This window comes from Neovison vison, chromosome 1 (genome assembly GCF_020171115.1).
Source record: "Neovison vison isolate M4711 chromosome 1, ASM_NN_V1, whole genome shotgun sequence".
Lineage (NCBI taxonomy): Eukaryota > Metazoa > Chordata > Mammalia > Carnivora > Mustelidae > Neogale > Neogale vison.
This window is the reverse complement of record NC_058091.1, coordinates 147,307,833-147,325,543: the sequence shown is the minus strand read 5'-3', so window position 1 is coordinate 147,325,543 and position 17,711 is coordinate 147,307,833. Positions and strand designations below refer to the sequence as shown.

The window sequence follows — 17,711 nt, the reverse complement described above, 5'->3', positions numbered from 1 at the left end:
TATAATCTTCAAAAAGTTAAAAACATGCGTCTCCTGGGCACCTGGGTGGCTCAGTCAGTTAAACATCTGCCTTCTGCTCAAGTCATACTTACACTTCATCCTCAAGTCAGGATCCCTCCGTCCTGGGATGGAGCCCAATGTGGGGCTCCTTGCTCGGCAGGGAGTCTCTTTCTCTCTCTCCCTGCCATTCCCCTTGTTTGTGCTCTCTCTCTCTCTTTCTCTGACAAATAAATAAATAAATAAAATATTAAAAAGAAAAAAATCCCACACACAAAACCCACATGTCTCCTACAAGTACTGTTTATAGCAGGCTTGTGCATGGGGCAAATAATGATAAAAGTCATTAACAAGGAAGCAAGCAGGATGACAAAGTTAGGTCAGGCAGGATACAGGAAAATGAAATATATATTCAGTCAGAAAAAGAAAAAAATGCAATGATTACTTTTAAGGTTATCTTTTCTACTGGAAAGAGTTCACTTACCTCTCAACTGGGCAAAACCCTTACTAACGTATCAATCTTCTACAAGTGAATGCCTAATTTGCCTAATTTCACATACTCTGGACCTAATCAAAGAGTAAATATGAAGTCACTTACCTTCTTGAAAGCCGGGCCGTCCAGAATGATAACTAGTGCCACATGTGGCCACTAGTGACTGGTGGCTAGTCTGAAATTGGAATGTTCTACAAATGTAAAATACACTAGATTTGACAGACTTGCCATTTGATTAAAAGAAAAGGAACATAAATTATCTTATTTTTTAAAATATTGATTACATGTTGAAATGGTCAGAGTTTGGATAGATTGAGTGAAGTAGAATACATTATTAAAATGAAATTCACTTGTTTCTTTTTATGTTTGTCAATGGGACTACCAGAAAACTTAAAATTACACATGTGACTCACATTGTTTGATTGTAGAACATTGCCTTAGAGCATCAAATGACCCAGAAATGAACCCAGACAATTTTCTAATACAGCTCAGAAGGACAGAAAGAAATAGTTTTCCCTTGATTTTAAGTTTTGGATACCTTTTCTCCACATAAGTTACAGGGATCTGGAGGCGGGTTAGTTGTTTCTCTGCCTTCTGGCCTATTCGATGCAGCCAGGAGGTTGCGAGCAAGACTGAGAGGCTGGTGTCCTAATGACTTGAGATATGGATATCAGATTTGAATGTAGGGAGATGTGTTTTGATTGATTCAACCTGAGTGATTGTATTAGAGAACTGAATCACAGTAATCAAACTGACACGTTGCTGACTTATAAACCGGGACGGGAAGTCCAGTGACCTGACAATCAAGACTTTCCACTGTTGTTTTCCTGGTGGTTAAGCACACATAACTGAATTTCAGATGCTGTGGGGGGCCAGGGTGCGGTGGTGGTGGGGTTGGGAGGTTGTTGGGGGGGGGGTCTCATTGCACAGAGAATCAGAGCAAAGTGGCATGTTCTTATTTTGTTTTGTTATTTTGTTACCAAAGTATATTATGTGATAAAAGTACTTTAGTTGTTCAAACACTTTCAATAACTTCTTACAATTCTATACCCAGAGTCACAGTGAGGGATGGCAGGTCTAAAGTAGTTTTCTATGGCTGGTAATTCATCCATCACTAATCTTATTAAGCTGTTAATTCCCAGAGGACATGATCAGTACTAGACACAATTTCCAAATGTTGAACAAGTGTTGTTCAGTAAAACCCTGGAGTTATCCTTAGTCTAAAAGATGCCTCATTTTTTATTCATCACTGAACTTACTTTGTACTTCTTGATCACAATCTAAGGCAAACATCTTCAATACATATTTTCATTCGTTGTATATTTGAATGAGAATTTCTGGTAAATTGTAATACTTCCTTTGCCCCTAAATACAAATATATAATTCTATTAAATTCTTGATTAGTAACTTTATTCAGCTCAAGAAAAAATTGCACCTGCTGGCGACCAAAGGCTGAAATGTGAAATAATAAACCTTAAAGAAGTAAAGCAAACTTGAGAACAGAATATGTAAGACCTGCTTCAGAGGGGGCTAGAAGAGGTGTTCTTATCAACAACAAAAAATGGTGTAATAATTTATATGTTCCAGTACTTTTCCTGTTTCTATTTAAAATTTTGCCATCTGTTTTGCTCAACTTCAGATCTATAGTTCACCTGATAAAAGTGTATCACATGAAAGTCGTCTAGATCCTTGAATTCCTAGCTAGAGAGTGTCCTTCTATAGCATAACATGTCTTCAGTTATTGTTACTGGAAGTAACCCAAAATTTTCATGGGCTAAAATTCATCCCTTTACTGGAGCATATAAAAATAATAAATGCTGGTTTTCTTTGAAAACAGATCATCTCAATGTTTATAGCTGCCAAGTATATTGAGGATATATATATAGATAGATAGATAGATATGTATATCTATATAGATATATATATATTTTTAAGCTTAGGGGGTCTCCCTTCTTCCCTCATTATCCCTATTCTTGAGGGTCAGACCCCCTGCCTTGCACAACCCAGAGGGGAACCTGAGACCTTTTGAAAAACTGCCCAATTTCTCGCCCTTGAAGAAGTGGAGAGTGCCCCGCCCCCATCTGTGAAAAGACGGATTTGAGAAAGAATTTCAGTGTCTTCAAGTCTAAGATTTAAGTCTCTAACCCTCCACGACCCAGGGCAGCCCCCAAGGCTTCTGGACCCCCTTTCTTCCAGCCCTAACTGCTTTGGACTGGCCCGGGAATCCTTGTCCCAGTCCACGGTTCTTGTGGGTCTGTGCGCAGAACTCACAGAGGACCTGTGTTACTTCCCTTGCGAAGAAACAGAATTATCGTGAAAACTTAGGTGGAAACCATTTCGGTTTTGTATCCCAAAGAAGGGCAGCATGTGTCCAAGCACTCCTGAGAAAAAGAACTTTCAGGCGCAAAGGAGCGAACAGGTAATTTAGAAGAAAAACAGAAAGTGGTCTCTGACCGTCCTGGACTTCCCTGGGAGTTGGGGGAGTTGGGGGCGCCTGGACGCGTTGTCTTTGGGCTTGCGGAAAAAATAAATGGAGAGCACGAAGCCTGAGGCTTCTCGGATCCTTTCCCGACCAAAGTCGGGAGATTTGGTGCGGGGTATCTTAACATTTTCCCCCTTTTGTGAAGTGGAACAAACACAACTTGGGCGCACAGCGGCGGCTCGGAGCTGCCAGCCAGGCGGGCGAGCGGAGCACCAATCAGCGCGCGCCTGCGCTCTATATATACGGCGGCCCGGCCGCGGCGCACCCACGGCGCTCTGCCACTTGTACCCAGTCCCACAGCCTCAGCATGTCGGAGACCGCTCCTGCCGCTCCCGCCGCCGCCCCCCCGGTGGAGAAGACCCCGGTGAAGAAGAAGACGGCCAAAAAGCCCGCAGGGGCGCGCCGCAAGGCGTCAGGCCCCCCGGTGTCGGAGCTGATCATCAAGGCCGTCGCCGCGTCCAAGGAGCGCAGCGGCGTGTCCCTGGCGGCGCTCAAGAAGGCGCTGGCGGCCGCCGGCTACGACGTGGAGAAGAACAACAGCCGCATCAAGCTGGGCCTCAAGAGCCTGGTGAGCAAGGGCATCCTGGTGCAGACCAAGGGCACCGGCGCCTCGGGCTCCTTCAAGCTCAACAAGAAGGCGGCCTCCGGCGAGGCCAAGCCCAAGACCAAGAAGGCGGGCGCGGCCAAGCCCAAGAAGGCGGCCGGGGCGGCCAAGAAGCCCAAGAAGGCCGCGGGGGCCAGCGCCCCCAAGAAGAGCGCCAAGAAGACCCCCAAGAAGGCGAAGAAGCCCGCGGCGGCGGCTGTCGCCAAGAAAGTGGCCAAGAGCCCGAAGAAGGCTAAGGCTGCCAAGCCCAAGAAGGCGGCCAAGAGCACAGCCAAGGCCGTGAAGCCCAAGACTGCCAAGCCCAAGGTTGCCAAGCCCAAGAAGGCTGCGCCCAAAAAGAAGTAGGTTGTTGGACGTCTGCTTCTGAAACCCAAAAAGGCTCTTTTCAGAGCCACCACCATCTCCCGAGAAAGAGCTGGGCATTCTCTGCGCATCCTATTCCCTCTTCTCCTTGAACTTTTTAGCGCTAGGGTAGGGCTGCGGGGGTGTGGTTGGTAACTTGGGCCTTAACGCTAACCCGAAAAGGGCGGGGCGGGGGAGGTCTCGGCGCGGCCGTGGGGCTTGTCCCCTGCCCTGCGGTGCCCCCGGTGGCCTCCCCCGCGGCGGAGCGGAAGCGCTGTCCCGAGGCGCGCACTCGTCCGGAGCCCCGCCCCGCGCCGCGCCGGGTACATCGAAAACAACCACAAATCAAGCCCTCCAGTTTGTCTTCAGGATTCCCCCGATTGGGTTGGAAATTCATTCAAAAGTCCCGCCCTGCTCGCGGGTTGGCCCACTCCTCCAGCCCGCGGTCTTCGTCGCGTGTTTCATTGGGTGGCGTCCGGCCGCGGGTGTAGTCTGCTGTTTTGTCTCGGGCGGGTTGAACCGGGCCTTTCCGTTTGATAAACATGTATGTGTTTCAGACACTTAACCGTGTTTTGGAAAGTGAAGTTGGGGTGTCCGGGGGCAGTCCCCAGGCCGGGAGGAGAGGGCGCAGGCGCCTGCGTCCCGCGCTCTGCGGTGCAAGCCGGTGCGCCGCGGCCCCCAAGTACCTCGCGGGGACAGCGCGCAGAGGCGGCGGCGGCCCTGCCCCGGCGCACGACCCCACCCGCGCCCTCCCGCGCCTCGCCTCGCGTGCCCTTGGACACAGGTGTGATGGGTTTCAGGGCATCCGAAACCGCTTTTCGTCGGCCATTTTGTCTGGCAGCGGGTCCCGAGCCTCATTTTAGGAGACGTCAACATCCGAAAGCCGGAGACGTTTTAAATCATTTCTGTGCGGCGGTCCCAAGTCCAACAGTTTCGACGCCAGGAACAAAATATGGGTAAACTGTTTGGAAACGTGTGCGTGGGCGGGGGCTGACGCCTAACGAAGGGCTTTCGTTGGTATCCACGGTGTCATTTGCGGGTTCCTTGATATTCATGGCGTTTCTTCCGGACAAAGTCCTAGTCCTGCTTCTATTTTGGTGAACACGGATTTTCTTAAGTTCCAGCAACAGGGGCTTCTGGGACCCGCTGCTCAGTTTTCGTCCGTTGCCACGATGACGGAACTAGCGGTTAATCTAGATTCGTTCCCGCATTACTGGCAGCGATCACGGGTTCCCTCCCTACCCGCACCGCCCCTCCCACGGAATGGGGACGCTTTAGTGTCCGTTGTCGTGAGTAGAAAGACCTCCTCTACTTTCAGGGCGCAGCGCGCGCGCGCACACGAAGACAATTTTCCCAATTTTCCATAAATTACACGAAGTAATTTTTGTGCTGTTAATTTCACATTTAAAACCATGGAGCCCTCTGTATTTTGTTGTAAGGTTTAATAAATGTATACAATCCTTCCGTGTCTTCCCCCTGTCCCCTTCCTGCCCCACCCTCATTTTAAGATGCCACCTTTATCATAGGCTAAATTCCCTGGGTTGGTGGAATAATTCTTGGTTTTCTACTTTGTTCCTTTGGTCTCTGTCATTCCTCAAGTGTGATCACACTAAATATTGTTCACAGGACTATTTTCAGTGCTGAGAATACATGGCCTATAGTAGGTATTAAAATAAAAGTTGAATGTTTAATAAACTGAGATGTTGTGACTAATAGCTGATAGAGCTCATCTCCTGTCCTTGCTCTTTCTCAGAATTTCCTGGTTATTCTAGTTTTTGTTAATTTCACCTTTCCAAATGTAATACAAGATGCTTCCTTCCTTCCACCTCTCCACCCCTCCACTATGCATAAAAAACCCTCAAAACCCTATCAGTAATTTCTTTGGGATGATGTTAAATTTACAAATTAATTTGGGGAGACAATGAATTTTTCCTATTCAAGAACATTTTATTCCTTCCCCTTTTTTTCCCAAATATTTTGTACCTGTGGAGAATGTTTCAAATTTTCTCCAACTATATCTTCATATTTCTTATTATCTTTATTCCCAGATATTTTGTCATCTTTCTACTGTTGAAATGGCAACCTATGAGATTTGAGATTCCTCGAGTACCAGAATCCCATACGGGCACACTGAAGAAGATACCCAGTTCTGGAAGAGATCTATGCCTATGTGAATTAACAACCTCTAGAACAATGCTGGGTATAGCCACAGAAAGAAAGAAAGAAAAAAAAAAAACAGGTGAAATCAGTGTTAATAACATAATTTATTCAACGTAATATATCCAAAATATTCTCATTCAACATAAAAGCAATGGAAAAATATTTATAAAATATTTCACGTTCTTTTTTGCGTTTCATATTATGTCTTGAAAACTCTATGCATACGGCACATCTCAGTTCCTGCTAACCTGTTTCAACAGCTCAGTTAACTATATGAACAATGAAACTCTAGAATGCCCTCTGGTCCCAAATAATCCTGTCTTCTCTAACCTGGTCTTTGGCTTAAAGCTTGCATGTCAGGGTGTCAATATATACTATCTTCTGTGCTTAAATTTTTGGTGAAATGTCTGACCTTAAATGATGGTTGACTGGTCGACAGGGCACGGGGCCAAAATGAACCATCAACAATTGTCTTCCAGAAACTGGAATTGAGTTCTAGAAACGAGGTGAACAGATGTTCAGGGAACTGATTTCTTAGGCATTCTCTAGGAGAAACCAAGAAGGCTGGGGACTAAAAAGACCAAAATGGAGCCAAGAGATGCCTAGAGGGTTATTGTCTGTGCTCCTAACATTGGAGTTCTTGGTTCTCCTAGCCGTCTCAACTCCTGCCACTAGGGTCACCTCTCTTGGCTCAGGTTGGGTCAAGTTGTAGCAATCAGGAGACTTAAGACACTCCAAATAGAAGCACAGTTCGTCCTCAGTCGAGCGTAGCGTACTTCCACGCTTCCTTTCCTCTTCAGATGCTGTTAAGTCCGCATACCTTTGGAGGTTATATACTTGCAGTTGACCCTAACACTGAACGTCTCCTGCAAACATGTCTCCTTAGGTAATGGGCATCCATTACTTTCAAATGAAATGTATTCCTCAAGAACAAACAATTGCCCTTCTCTAGTAGGGTGTAGGGAGAGTTCATTCGTGGAGAGCTAAAAGTTGTAAAAGTCTCTAATGTCACCTAGACTTTAGATAAAATCTTCAGTAATGTTTCTTCGAATTTGTTCCATTCCCTCACCAGTGTTCACAAAGTGGCCTGGCTTAAGTCCGATACTGTAAGCCATTCATTAGACTCCAATTTGGCCGCTTTAAGAAAAAAGTCCTTGTCTTTGATTTCTAATTTATGAAGTTTATATTTTATTTTGACATTATTAATGTTATCATTTTCAACATTCTACTTACTATGATCATACTGATAATGGCAATAATATATTCAAATAATTGCCCAAACATGCCTGATTAGCCAAAACTGACAATGAATACTGCATAAACTAAATTTCTGGTTGATAATTCAACAATGAAAATTCACGATCTCGTGTCCATGTATGACAAAAATGTGAGTAACACAGAAATTAAAGTCTACTTCTAATGCATTATAATGCAATATAATTGTAATGTATTATAATGCAAGCTTTTTTTTTTTTTTCTCCTGCCCATACACAGAGCTCTCATGGCTGAAAAATAAAATATCCTATTACTTCTCATAAGCAAAGTTCTAGGTATTATTCTATGCCTAAGGGAAGTACAGAAAGTAACTTTGGGTTGGAACTCATACCAGAGATGAATAGGTCCAGGAGAAGCAAGATTACATCATTAGAGGAGTGAGATCACTCCTCTGAGATCACTCTACATCACAGTGGAGAAGGGATTTAGGGCCCAGTGGGAACAGGAGTGCTGAGAGCCAGCTTTTCTGAGCTCTAATTTACAATGTGCCAAACACTGTTGCTCATCCCTCTCCACTTACTGTCAAACACCTTGTCACAGCACGTAGGTGTCACTAATACTGGGGATTGGTGATATCAAGAATATAGCTTGTTAGTTTTCAATCAGTGAGCCAGTGTAACTATCCTCTGTATGCTAGTGCTTTTCCTCAGAAATACAGTAAGAGTTGTATCACTTATTTGACATTTTCTAGTAGCCACATTTAAAGAAGTAGAAAAGAAACACATAAATCTCTTTTAATAGTATTTTAACTCACTATAATAGAAATACCAGTTCAACAAGTTATCTAATATAAAAAATATTAAGGAGGTTTTTTTATTCTATTTTTCAGACAGCTCTTTGAAACCTGGTATATAGTTTACCCTTAAAGCTCATCCCAATTTGGACTAGCCACATTTCAGGTGCAGGATAGCTATCCATGGCTAGTGGTTACTATCATGGACAATATAGGTCCATAGTAAACACTGTGGGTAAGACACAAGCAAATACTTGCTCTATAGCAAAATCTAGATGTTTCCAAGGAAATGATTATTCTGACCTGGTCCCGAGGCCCAGAGAGCATCCCTATCCACCTCATCTCATACCAGGCCACTGAGCAGAGGACTCTGACAACAGAAGGTAGCCCAAGTCCAGGCCACCGCATATCTTAAGACATCCAGCCTAATCTGTGTGACAGGAGCAGCTAGCTCTAAGAATCCCTTTCTGGGCAATCTTATTGATCAGAAGATATTTAGAGTGTAGGTTTGCTGTGACATTGCCTGTCAATTATATTTATTAGTAGTATGAATTTGGCTAATTAACTAAAATGTCTTAGACTAAAGTTCTTGCTCTGTAAAATGGACACAGTGAGAGAACTTGACTTTCAGTGTTACATCAAGAGTGACATCAGGGTGCCTGGGTGGTTCAGTCCATTGAGCATCTGACTCTTGATTTCAGCTCAGGTCTTAATCTCAGTGTTATGAGTTTGAGCCCTGTATTGGGCCCCATGCTGGACATGGAGCCTCCTTTAAAACAAAAACAAAACAAAACAAAAAAGTAAGAAATGGCATATAACAATTCAGGCCAATCAGTTCACATGGTACTTGACCTATGGAAAACTATGAAGGTTAGCTATTCGACTGTCTCCAGTGAAAACTTGGTTTTATTGTTCCTCCCATGGGGACCTCTTAAAGGAAGATGATATGCAGTCCAGAATAGAACCGTAACATCCTGCAGTATTGTTCCAGGGAACTCATGTTCACACGGAAAGGGTTCAAATTGCTCGGAGTTGACTTTATATCCTTCCTGGTAAGTTTTGTCCTTCTGGTATCTCTGAGAATGGTACCACCATCCAAAGCAGCATGCAAAGCCAAGCTTGGGTTATCCCAGAGGCCTACATGTCATCCCAAACTAGCGATTCTCAATTCCTAGTGCTAGAAGAGAGTGATCGGAGAGCAGGCGAAGGCCGTGTATAATTTAGAAAAGCACAGAAAGTGTTCAGAAGCACATTTACTCTGAAGCTAATGAAACTCAAATGTTAGGCCCTTGGGAGTGTATTCACTTGGTCTCTCTCTCTTTTTTTAAAATTTCAATATTAAGATATTTTATTCACAGCGGGCTACACCTGTTGTTTGTTGCCACTCAATTTTCCCTTGTGTATTCCAGTGCACCTTTCGTCTGATTACATGGGGATTCCGATGAACACATTTGGATTTAGGTAAGAGAAAATTTACTTCCTATATGTTTAGTTTAGGATTAGCAAGATATAAAATTCGCAGATGTGCTCACATATAGTTCAGTTCTAGCCAATCAGTTGGAAGAGTGGTTTCATGGTGTGTACTCCTACTGCTCACTGACAAACCTGGATTTCAGACAAGATGTTGTGCTAGATGCATAGAATGATATCTGTGTACTTGCAGCAACTGCAGCGGCAGTAAAGGTGTATAGTATGGATGAATCAAGATTTGAAACGTATAGAGCTGAAAGCTAGTGCATGAAGAATCCTTCCAAATTTTACAACTCTCATATGAAAGAAGATTGACCAACGAGTTCCCAGATTTGAACACAGTCTTAAAAATGACACTACCAGTAGTGTGTTTGGAAGCTGAAACTCAGTTCTAAGTTATCAAGAGTACAAAACAAATTGCGATCAATTTACCTGGGAGGAAATACTGAATTCTCTTCCCACTGTATATATAGGAAATATTTGTACATATATATGTGTATATACATATACATAAATATACGTGTGTGTGTGTGTGTGTGTGTGTGTATTTTGGTGGGCAGCAAAACAAGATTTATTGAGCAATAGCGCAAAGTTTCCAAGGAGGGAGGCAACCCAAGAGGGTTGCCCTCAAATAATTTTCAAGCGAAAATGGAATCAGAGTATGCCATCAAAAATATTCTAAGACAAAAAAATTATAGTATTGTATTCAAAAATTAATATGCTATTTTACTGAACTTTGTGATAGCTACAGCTTTATTTTGGTAAAATTGGAATTTGGATCCTTTCAATTATAAATGTTCACTGTCTATTTTGTATTTTAAATTTTGAATTGTGATTATTAAGAGTTGCCAAGTTGTGTAAGTTTTAGGCCTCAAAAACCTTGAACTACCATCAGTTTATTATAACTTTATACCTAGAAAATTAAAGAAAGTATCACTTTAGTGAATGATTTTGCGTTTATTAAAAGGGGACATGGAGAGCGCCTGGGTGGCTCAGTGGGTTAAGTAAGCCTCTGCCTTTGGCTCAGGTTATGATCTCAGGGTCCTGGAATCGAGTCCTGCATCAGGCTCTCTGCTCAGCGGGGAGCCTGCTCCCCACCCCCTACCCCTCATCCCTCACGCCCCTGCCTGCCTCTCTGCCTACTTGTGATCTCTTATGTCAAATTAATAAAACCTTAAAAACAAACAAAAAACCACTTTTTAAAAAGGGGGGGTGACGTGGGTAGGAGAAACTCTAGGTAACAGCCTGTCAGAATCACATCCCACTGATTTTAAGTTGTGTAGGCAGAGAAACTTCGGATAATGATAGGTAAATCTTTTGTTTTATTGCATATATGTATTTAGTGGGTGTCTTCTGGTGAGTACAGAAGTCTGTTTCTGTCACCTGGTCCCTTCTCAGACCAATACGAGATTCTGAAGTCAGGATACATGAAATGTTTTGTGGATTACTGGAAACAGTAAGGATACTGCTGTTAGACTTGCTTCTGTTATGTTAATTGGAATAAAAGCTTTTACAGGGGGTGGTCAGGACCCTCTACAAACTCAACTGACTAAATGGTATTCACTGTGAAGTCGGAACTGAACAGGCCAAAGTAAACCATTATAAAGGGGTTCTAGGAACCGCACTGCAAACGTAAAAAGAGAAAACTCCCTGGAGACAAGAGTCCAACTGCAAGCTTAGTTTGCACTCTATTCCTGGTTGCCCATGTGAAGTTTGTCTAACGGCTCTAGAAAATTACAATCATGTCACCCAGGAATGGTAAATGCATCTTAAACAGCAATTCTTTAACAGGTCTGCTGAAGCCGGATAAAGGAACCTGGAATATTCGGCCAGTTAACACTCAAATATACCTTGTACTAAAAACGTCCACGTCAAAAATCATTTCCGTGGCAAATAAACTTTGTTTCTGTAGTTGGAGCCGTAAGTTACAACCCCTTTCAAGAAATAGTGGGTGGCTCTGAAAAGAGCCTTTTGCAACTGGCAGTTTGTTTTACGCCCTCTCGCCGCGGATGCGGCGCGCCAGCTGGATGTCCTTGGGCATGATGGTGACGCGCTTGGCGTGGATGGCGCAGAGGTTGGTGTCCTCGAAGAGCCCCACCAGGTAGGCCTCGCACGCCTCCTGCAGCGCCATGACGGCCGAGCTCTGGAAGCGCAGGTCGGTCTTGAAGTCCTGCGCGATCTCGCGCACCAGCCGCTGGAACGGCAGCTTGCGGATCAGCAGCTCGGTGGACTTCTGGTAGCGCCGGATCTCGCGCAGGGCCACCGTGCCGGGCCGGTAGCGGTGCGGCTTCTTCACGCCGCCCGTGGCCGGCGCGCTCTTGCGGGCCGCCTTGGTGGCCAGCTGCTTGCGCGGGGCCTTGCCGCCGGTCGACTTGCGCGCCGTCTGCTTCGTGCGAGCCATTGGGAAGAACTAAACACACACAGAGAGTCTGCGGAGCAAAGGCGAAGATTCCTTTATATACAGTAAGAGGCATTCTGATTGGCCTCGTAGTTTTTCAAAAGAACCGCGCGATGAAATCATTGGTCTAACGGTAGCCACATTGATGAGTTACTGGAGAATCCGATTGGATGAATAACGCCACCTCTCTACCTCCTTTCAGTGCGAATATTCAGATTGCTTTATGCTTTCATGAAGCACAGGAGCCGTAGCCAGCCTTTTAAGAAACATGTTAAATGTAATCTGTGTGGTTCTGTAAATGTAAGTGAATCTGAGATTCCCCCAGTTCTCCACGGGCTTGGAGGTTATCAATCCTGCCGGTCTGCACACTTCACTGAGTACAATTTTGTCATGTTACCCCCTCCTCTAGACAGTTGGGCTAGTTATTTTGAAGTAGATCTCGGGTAGCCTGGACTGCCTCCTCCTAGATCTTAGGTCATTATAGCTCTCCTAATACCAAGTCTTCTCGTATGAAATTACATGGCAGCGTTCCTGGGTGTATTTGGAATGTCGCACGTAAAGCACCGGACCTACTAATGCTACATACAAAAGTGTACCGGAATGAATGATAGCTTTTTTGTTAGGATGAAATTTTTCCCTAAACTGAAAACTCGAAAAGCTTGTGCAACTTTATTACTGATCAAAAGCAAATCTCTTCTCTGCTTGTACATCTTAGCCCCTTGAACTTCTTGTAGCGAACTTAAACTTCGGGTACACACTCAGCCCATAGATGACCTGTTTTCTTAAGTTTCAATTTTTCTTTTTACAGATTTACTCAGGATTGGTTCTACCAAGGTAGCACAAACTTGGTTATCAGCCATTCTTGTGAAAATATGGATGGCTCTGAAAAGAGCCTTTTTTTTGCTGTAGTATAAAATGCGTGCGACCTGGGCTAAATTTTTATTTGCCCTTGGCCTTGTGGTGGCTCTCGGTCTTCTTGGGCAGCAGCACGGCCTGGATGTTGGGCAGCACGCCGCCCTGCGCGATGGTGACGCGGCCCAGCAGCTTGTTGAGCTCCTCGTCGTTGCGGATGGCCAGCTGCAGGTGGCGCGGGATGATGCGCGTCTTCTTGTTGTCGCGCGCCGCGTTGCCCGCCAGCTCCAGGATCTCGGCCGTCAGGTACTCGAGCACGGCCGCCAGGTACACGGGCGCGCCGGCCCCGACGCGCTCCGAGTAGTTGCCCTTGCGGAGCAGGCGGTGCACGCGGCCGACAGGAAACTGCAGGCCGGCTCGGGATGACCGAGTCTTCGCTTTGGCCCGGGCTTTACCCCCTTGCTTTCCACGGCCAGACATGTCGACTTAAATTAGCTCAACAGCCAAAACAACCCAGAAACTGAAAACACGTTTGCACCTACCACCTGCCCCCCGCCCCAAACCTCTTTTATAGACAGCTCAGGGATGAGCCTACAAGCTATCCCATTGGTCAAACAATGTTAGTCTGTGTATCCAATAGAAAGAGAGACTGCTTATCCCTTATTTGCATAAACCCCTCCTCAGAACGAGACATCTCCCATTTTATCCAATCAGAAGTGACAATTCTTGAAACTTCATTTGCATTGAGGAACTATAAAAGAATGAGCTCTGGACCTTTCACAACACTAACCTTTGTTGTGGTGAGTGCGGTTCGCGTTTCTACAACTCATAGGGAAAAGCCATGCCTGAGCCTTCCAAATCTGCTCCGGCTCCGAAGAAGGGCTCCAAAAAAGCCATTACTAAGGCGCAGAAGAAGGACGGCAAAAAACGCAAACGCAGCCGCAAGGAGAGCTATTCCATCTACGTGTACAAGGTGCTGAAGCAGGTGCACCCCGACACGGGCATCTCGTCCAAGGCCATGGGCATCATGAACTCGTTCGTCAACGACATCTTCGAGCGCATCGCGGGCGAGGCGTCCCGCCTGGCGCACTACAACAAGCGCTCGACCATCACGTCCAGGGAGATCCAGACGGCCGTGCGCCTGCTGCTGCCCGGGGAGCTGGCCAAGCACGCCGTGTCCGAGGGCACCAAGGCCGTCACCAAGTACACCAGCTCCAAGTAAGCGGCTTGTGATTCAACCCCAAAGGCTCTTTTCAGAGCCACCCACTTTATCAATAAAGACCTGTAACCACCACTTCGTTGCAGTGTTAAGTACAAGTCTGCCACTACAGCTTGAGTCTTAAGGAATCTCCTCCAACAGTGATCTTTGATTTCACCCTTTTTTCATCCCAGGTTCTGTTTTCCCCTAAAGCTCCGGATGCTTGTAAGTGCTCACTCTTTTTTTCCCAGTGTTTACGTTTCTGAAAAAAAGGGGGTTTTCCTGCAGGGTAAAGAAGTGTTAAAGGTTTTCAGAATAGAGGGACTCTCAGGGCATGACTAATTGAGACTCGCTGTTGGGAAGAGGGCGAGATCTGGGCTGCGGGAAAGAGGTAGGGCTTATACCTGGACCCTGAATTCCCTTGAGTAAAACACTGGGTAGATAGACGCCCGTGGTTCTCATGGGCACTTCTGAGATATACCTCAAGCTCTTTGCACAGTTTAAAGGGAATTAACTCTAGTTTCACACTAGAATTGTCTACCGATGGCAACAGCCAATCTACACCCGTTTCAATTTTTCTTGCGTCCCAAGATGCCGAGGTCCATTTCCCATTCTGAGTGTTAATGGCTTTTCGAGAATGTCACTAGGAGGGCGGGGGTGGGGGGTGGGTGTGGCCGTCCAGCTCTAAGAAGGACAAAAGTTTTGAATTTCCCGCTCTTCCCTATCGCGCCACCTTACTGGCTGGCAAGGAGGGCCTGGGTTGGAGAGGAAGATGTGCTGTTTTTTCTTGGTAAACCTTTATCAAAGACACCAGACTCCAAAAATAATCCTGTAAAGACAGAAAATGCCTTGATGAAGAGGAGGTAATGTGGCAGGTCTATGTCCGGGACTGGGGGAAGAGAGGAGAATGGGTAGGATTCAGCTGTTGACTGCGGGTGAAAAAAAGGAAAACGGTATTTTTTTCATCAGTCTATGAGCATTTTATGTAGTTGACACACAACAGTGACTTTGGATGAAGAGATAAAATGTACAATAGAATTTCTTTAAAAGGACCCCTTTATGAAGAAAATTTAACTTTAAATGATCTTTTCCCAGATCTCAAATGTCAGCCCACCACTGTATGAGTACTTCAAGTCTCAGCAACACAAAATATAGCTGTGAATGAGACCCCGGCCTTAAAAATTAATAATTATAAAAAGACATATTCTCCCTACCCCCCTTCCTTTTTTTTTTTTTTTTAAATTATCAAACTCAGCCAACACGTTAAAAATCACTGACCTTTATGTTCTGACCCTGGCAAGGTGAGATCTAGGTGGTAATATTTCTCATCGTGTTCAAAACGGTCTGAGGTAGGGATAATTTCTTCCTCATCTCGTCCTTCAAAACTCTTGCCTACCTGTTTGCTTTCTACCTTTCATCTCCCCTCTCCTCTCTCCTTCCATACTCCCCTTCCTTCCTAACATTTGATTCTTTACGTAAAACTTGACCCTTATTTGACAAGTTCAAACTAAACTGGGGTTTGTAGACTCAGACCTAGGCCTTTTTGCCATCTGTACTGAATACCGGCTGACCTCTAACAAGTGAAAGGAGAATTTAAAAAAAAAAAAAGGAAAAAAAATCAGATGCCTGGACTGTGGGGTAGACTATGGATCTATAATGAGGAATGGTGAGAAAACAGAAAAAACTCATAAAATCTCTCCAGCTGCATATGATGGGAGGCCAGTTTTGGACACAGCAGAGCCAGCAGGCGAGCCATCCAAGTGAAATACTACAAGGTTTTATACACCCTCTTCCCTAATAAAACATCCGCATTTTTCTCCAGAAAGGGAATTTCTGAGTAAAAAAACAAATGAGAAAAAAATAGCTTGTATTACTTTCCTGATTATCCTTGCAGCCATGGGGAAGTTTTAGCTGCCTTCCTGTCCAAGGAAGATGAGCTGGAGACAAGAGCTCGATCTGTCCCCGATCTGGATCTGTCCCTGAAGGAAAGGGGAGATGCTCTGGGCTAAGTTCTGGGTGCCAAGAACAAGACAGAGGGGGTGGGGCTGGAGAGGCTTTTAATTTGGAGGGAGGTTGAAAATTTGGAAAAGACACCTAACAGGGGGTCCAGAAAGTGTTCATGATTTGGGAAAGAGGGCACAGTTAGAAATAGAATGCCCTGGCCCTGCTTCCTGGCAGATGAGAGGACACAGACTTCTCAGTTCTGCCTTCAGCATCTCTCTGCAACATCTGATGTCTTTCTTCTTGGCTTTTCATTTCCATTAAATAATATACACATTTAAGTCAGTTCTTTTTAACTTCTTTGTAAAACAATACCTGCCCGTTATTTTAAAATAACAACCACCACAAATAATTTCAAATAAACAAATGAAAATCAATTCCATTACCCAGGACATTTTTGCCATCAATCTTCTGGAAATTTTACTTTGTGTGTGTCTATATATAGACACACACACATACACATACATACATATACGGGTCTCTATGCATATAGATATGTGAATGTCATATGAGATCATACTTTTTCTTATCCTTTAAAATTTAATAGAGATCTTGTTGCCAGGTAAACGGGGAAACCCTGGCCCCGGGGCCTCTACTCTGCACATCCCGAAGAGGTGACCAGGTTCTTGGTCTTGTCACAAAAAAGAATTCAAGGACAGATGTGCAACACAGAGGACAAGGGACACAGGTGGAAAGGTTTATTAAAGTTAAAATCATACCCTTGAGATATGAGAGAGAGAGAGAAGGAGCTGCTCCCACTGCTTTTTCCACTTCCCTTGCTCAGGGGTTCCGTGTTGTGGCGCCGCCATCTTGGGCCTGCCTGGTGGGATCCTGCCAGGAGGGGCCCCTGACCCTCCCCACAGCTGACCGTGGCCTCCTCCTTGCTGGCCTCCGGGCATCCCCATAGACCCTCACTAACTGCCTATTCTAAAAGTACCAGAAAGAGAGCTATTGTCAAGGATAACTTTTTTTTTTTTCTTTCTTTTTTTAATCCGAAAGACTTATCTGCAGGGCAGGGTGTACAGCTGATGAACTAAACATCTATTCTTACCTTCCTGTGAATTGCCAGTCTCTCCTCTGAAGCCCCGGGTCCTTAGTTCAGGATGGCCTACAAGCCTCAACTGCCTGACTGACTTTTGGGTGTCCTGTCTTTGAGCTGCTCTCAGACATAAGAAAGTGTATTTGCTTTTCTCCTATTAATCTGATCTGCATCGAAATATAATTATTAAACCAGCCAAAGCACCTAGAAAGGAGGAAGGGAACATTTTTCCACCTCTACGTTACCATTGCTGGTTTACAGATGAAAACAAGGCACTTGCTGAGTTCTGTGTATTTTCTAACTTTTTATATATTTGCTGTATCAATTGTTGAGGGAGGGGTGTTGACCTGCCTACCTGTAATTGCGGATTTGCTCAGTACGCCACGCAGCTCTACCAGTTTTTGCCTCACGTATTTTGTAAGGCTGCTATTTGGTGCTTACACATATAGAATTACTTGGTTTGGGACACCTGGGTTGCTCAGTGGGTTAAGCCTCTGCCTTCAGCTCAGGTCATGATCTCAGGGTCCTGGCATCAAGCCCTGTGTCAGGCTCCTCACATAGCAGGGAGTCTGCTTCCCCCTCTGCCTACCACTCCCCCTGCTTATGCTCTTTCCCTCTCTCTGTCAAATAAATAATTTTTTTAAAAGGATTTCTTGGTTTTCTTATT

At 44.9% G+C, this 17,711-nt stretch overlaps 4 protein-coding genes across 4 annotated transcripts; 2 read left to right on the top strand and 2 right to left on the bottom strand.

Annotated features, from left to right (window-relative positions):
- Nucleotides 1-3,267: 3,267 nt before the first annotated feature.
- On the top strand, nucleotides 3,268-10,225 carry LOC122913716 (histone H1.2). Its single transcript, XM_044260358.1, has 4 exons — nucleotides 3,268-3,917; nucleotides 5,967-6,157; nucleotides 9,496-9,547; nucleotides 9,750-10,225. The coding sequence occupies exons 1-4, from the start codon at nucleotides 3,280-3,282 to the stop codon at nucleotides 9,775-9,777; spliced, it is 909 nt and encodes a 302-aa protein (XP_044116293.1). The 5' UTR covers nucleotides 3,268-3,279; the 3' UTR covers nucleotides 9,778-10,225.
- A 1,321-nt stretch (nucleotides 10,226-11,546) lies between these two features.
- On the bottom strand, nucleotides 11,547-11,957 carry LOC122913823 (histone H3.1). Its single transcript, XM_044260457.1, has one exon. It carries the CDS (start codon nucleotides 11,955-11,957, stop codon nucleotides 11,547-11,549), a length of 411 nt encoding a protein of 136 aa, XP_044116392.1.
- Nucleotides 11,958-12,646: 689 nt separating this feature from the next.
- On the bottom strand, nucleotides 12,647-13,320 carry LOC122913909 (histone H2A type 1-B). The gene has a single exon (XM_044260556.1). It carries the CDS (start codon nucleotides 13,284-13,286, stop codon nucleotides 12,894-12,896), a length of 393 nt encoding a protein of 130 aa, XP_044116491.1. The 5' UTR covers nucleotides 13,287-13,320; the 3' UTR covers nucleotides 12,647-12,893.
- A 291-nt stretch (nucleotides 13,321-13,611) lies between these two features.
- On the top strand, nucleotides 13,612-14,089 carry LOC122914129 (histone H2B type 1-B). Its single transcript, XM_044260769.1, has one exon. The coding sequence runs from the start codon at nucleotides 13,648-13,650 to the stop codon at nucleotides 14,026-14,028; it is 381 nt and encodes a 126-aa protein (XP_044116704.1). The 5' UTR covers nucleotides 13,612-13,647; the 3' UTR covers nucleotides 14,029-14,089.
- Nucleotides 14,090-17,711: the final 3,622 nt, after the last annotated feature.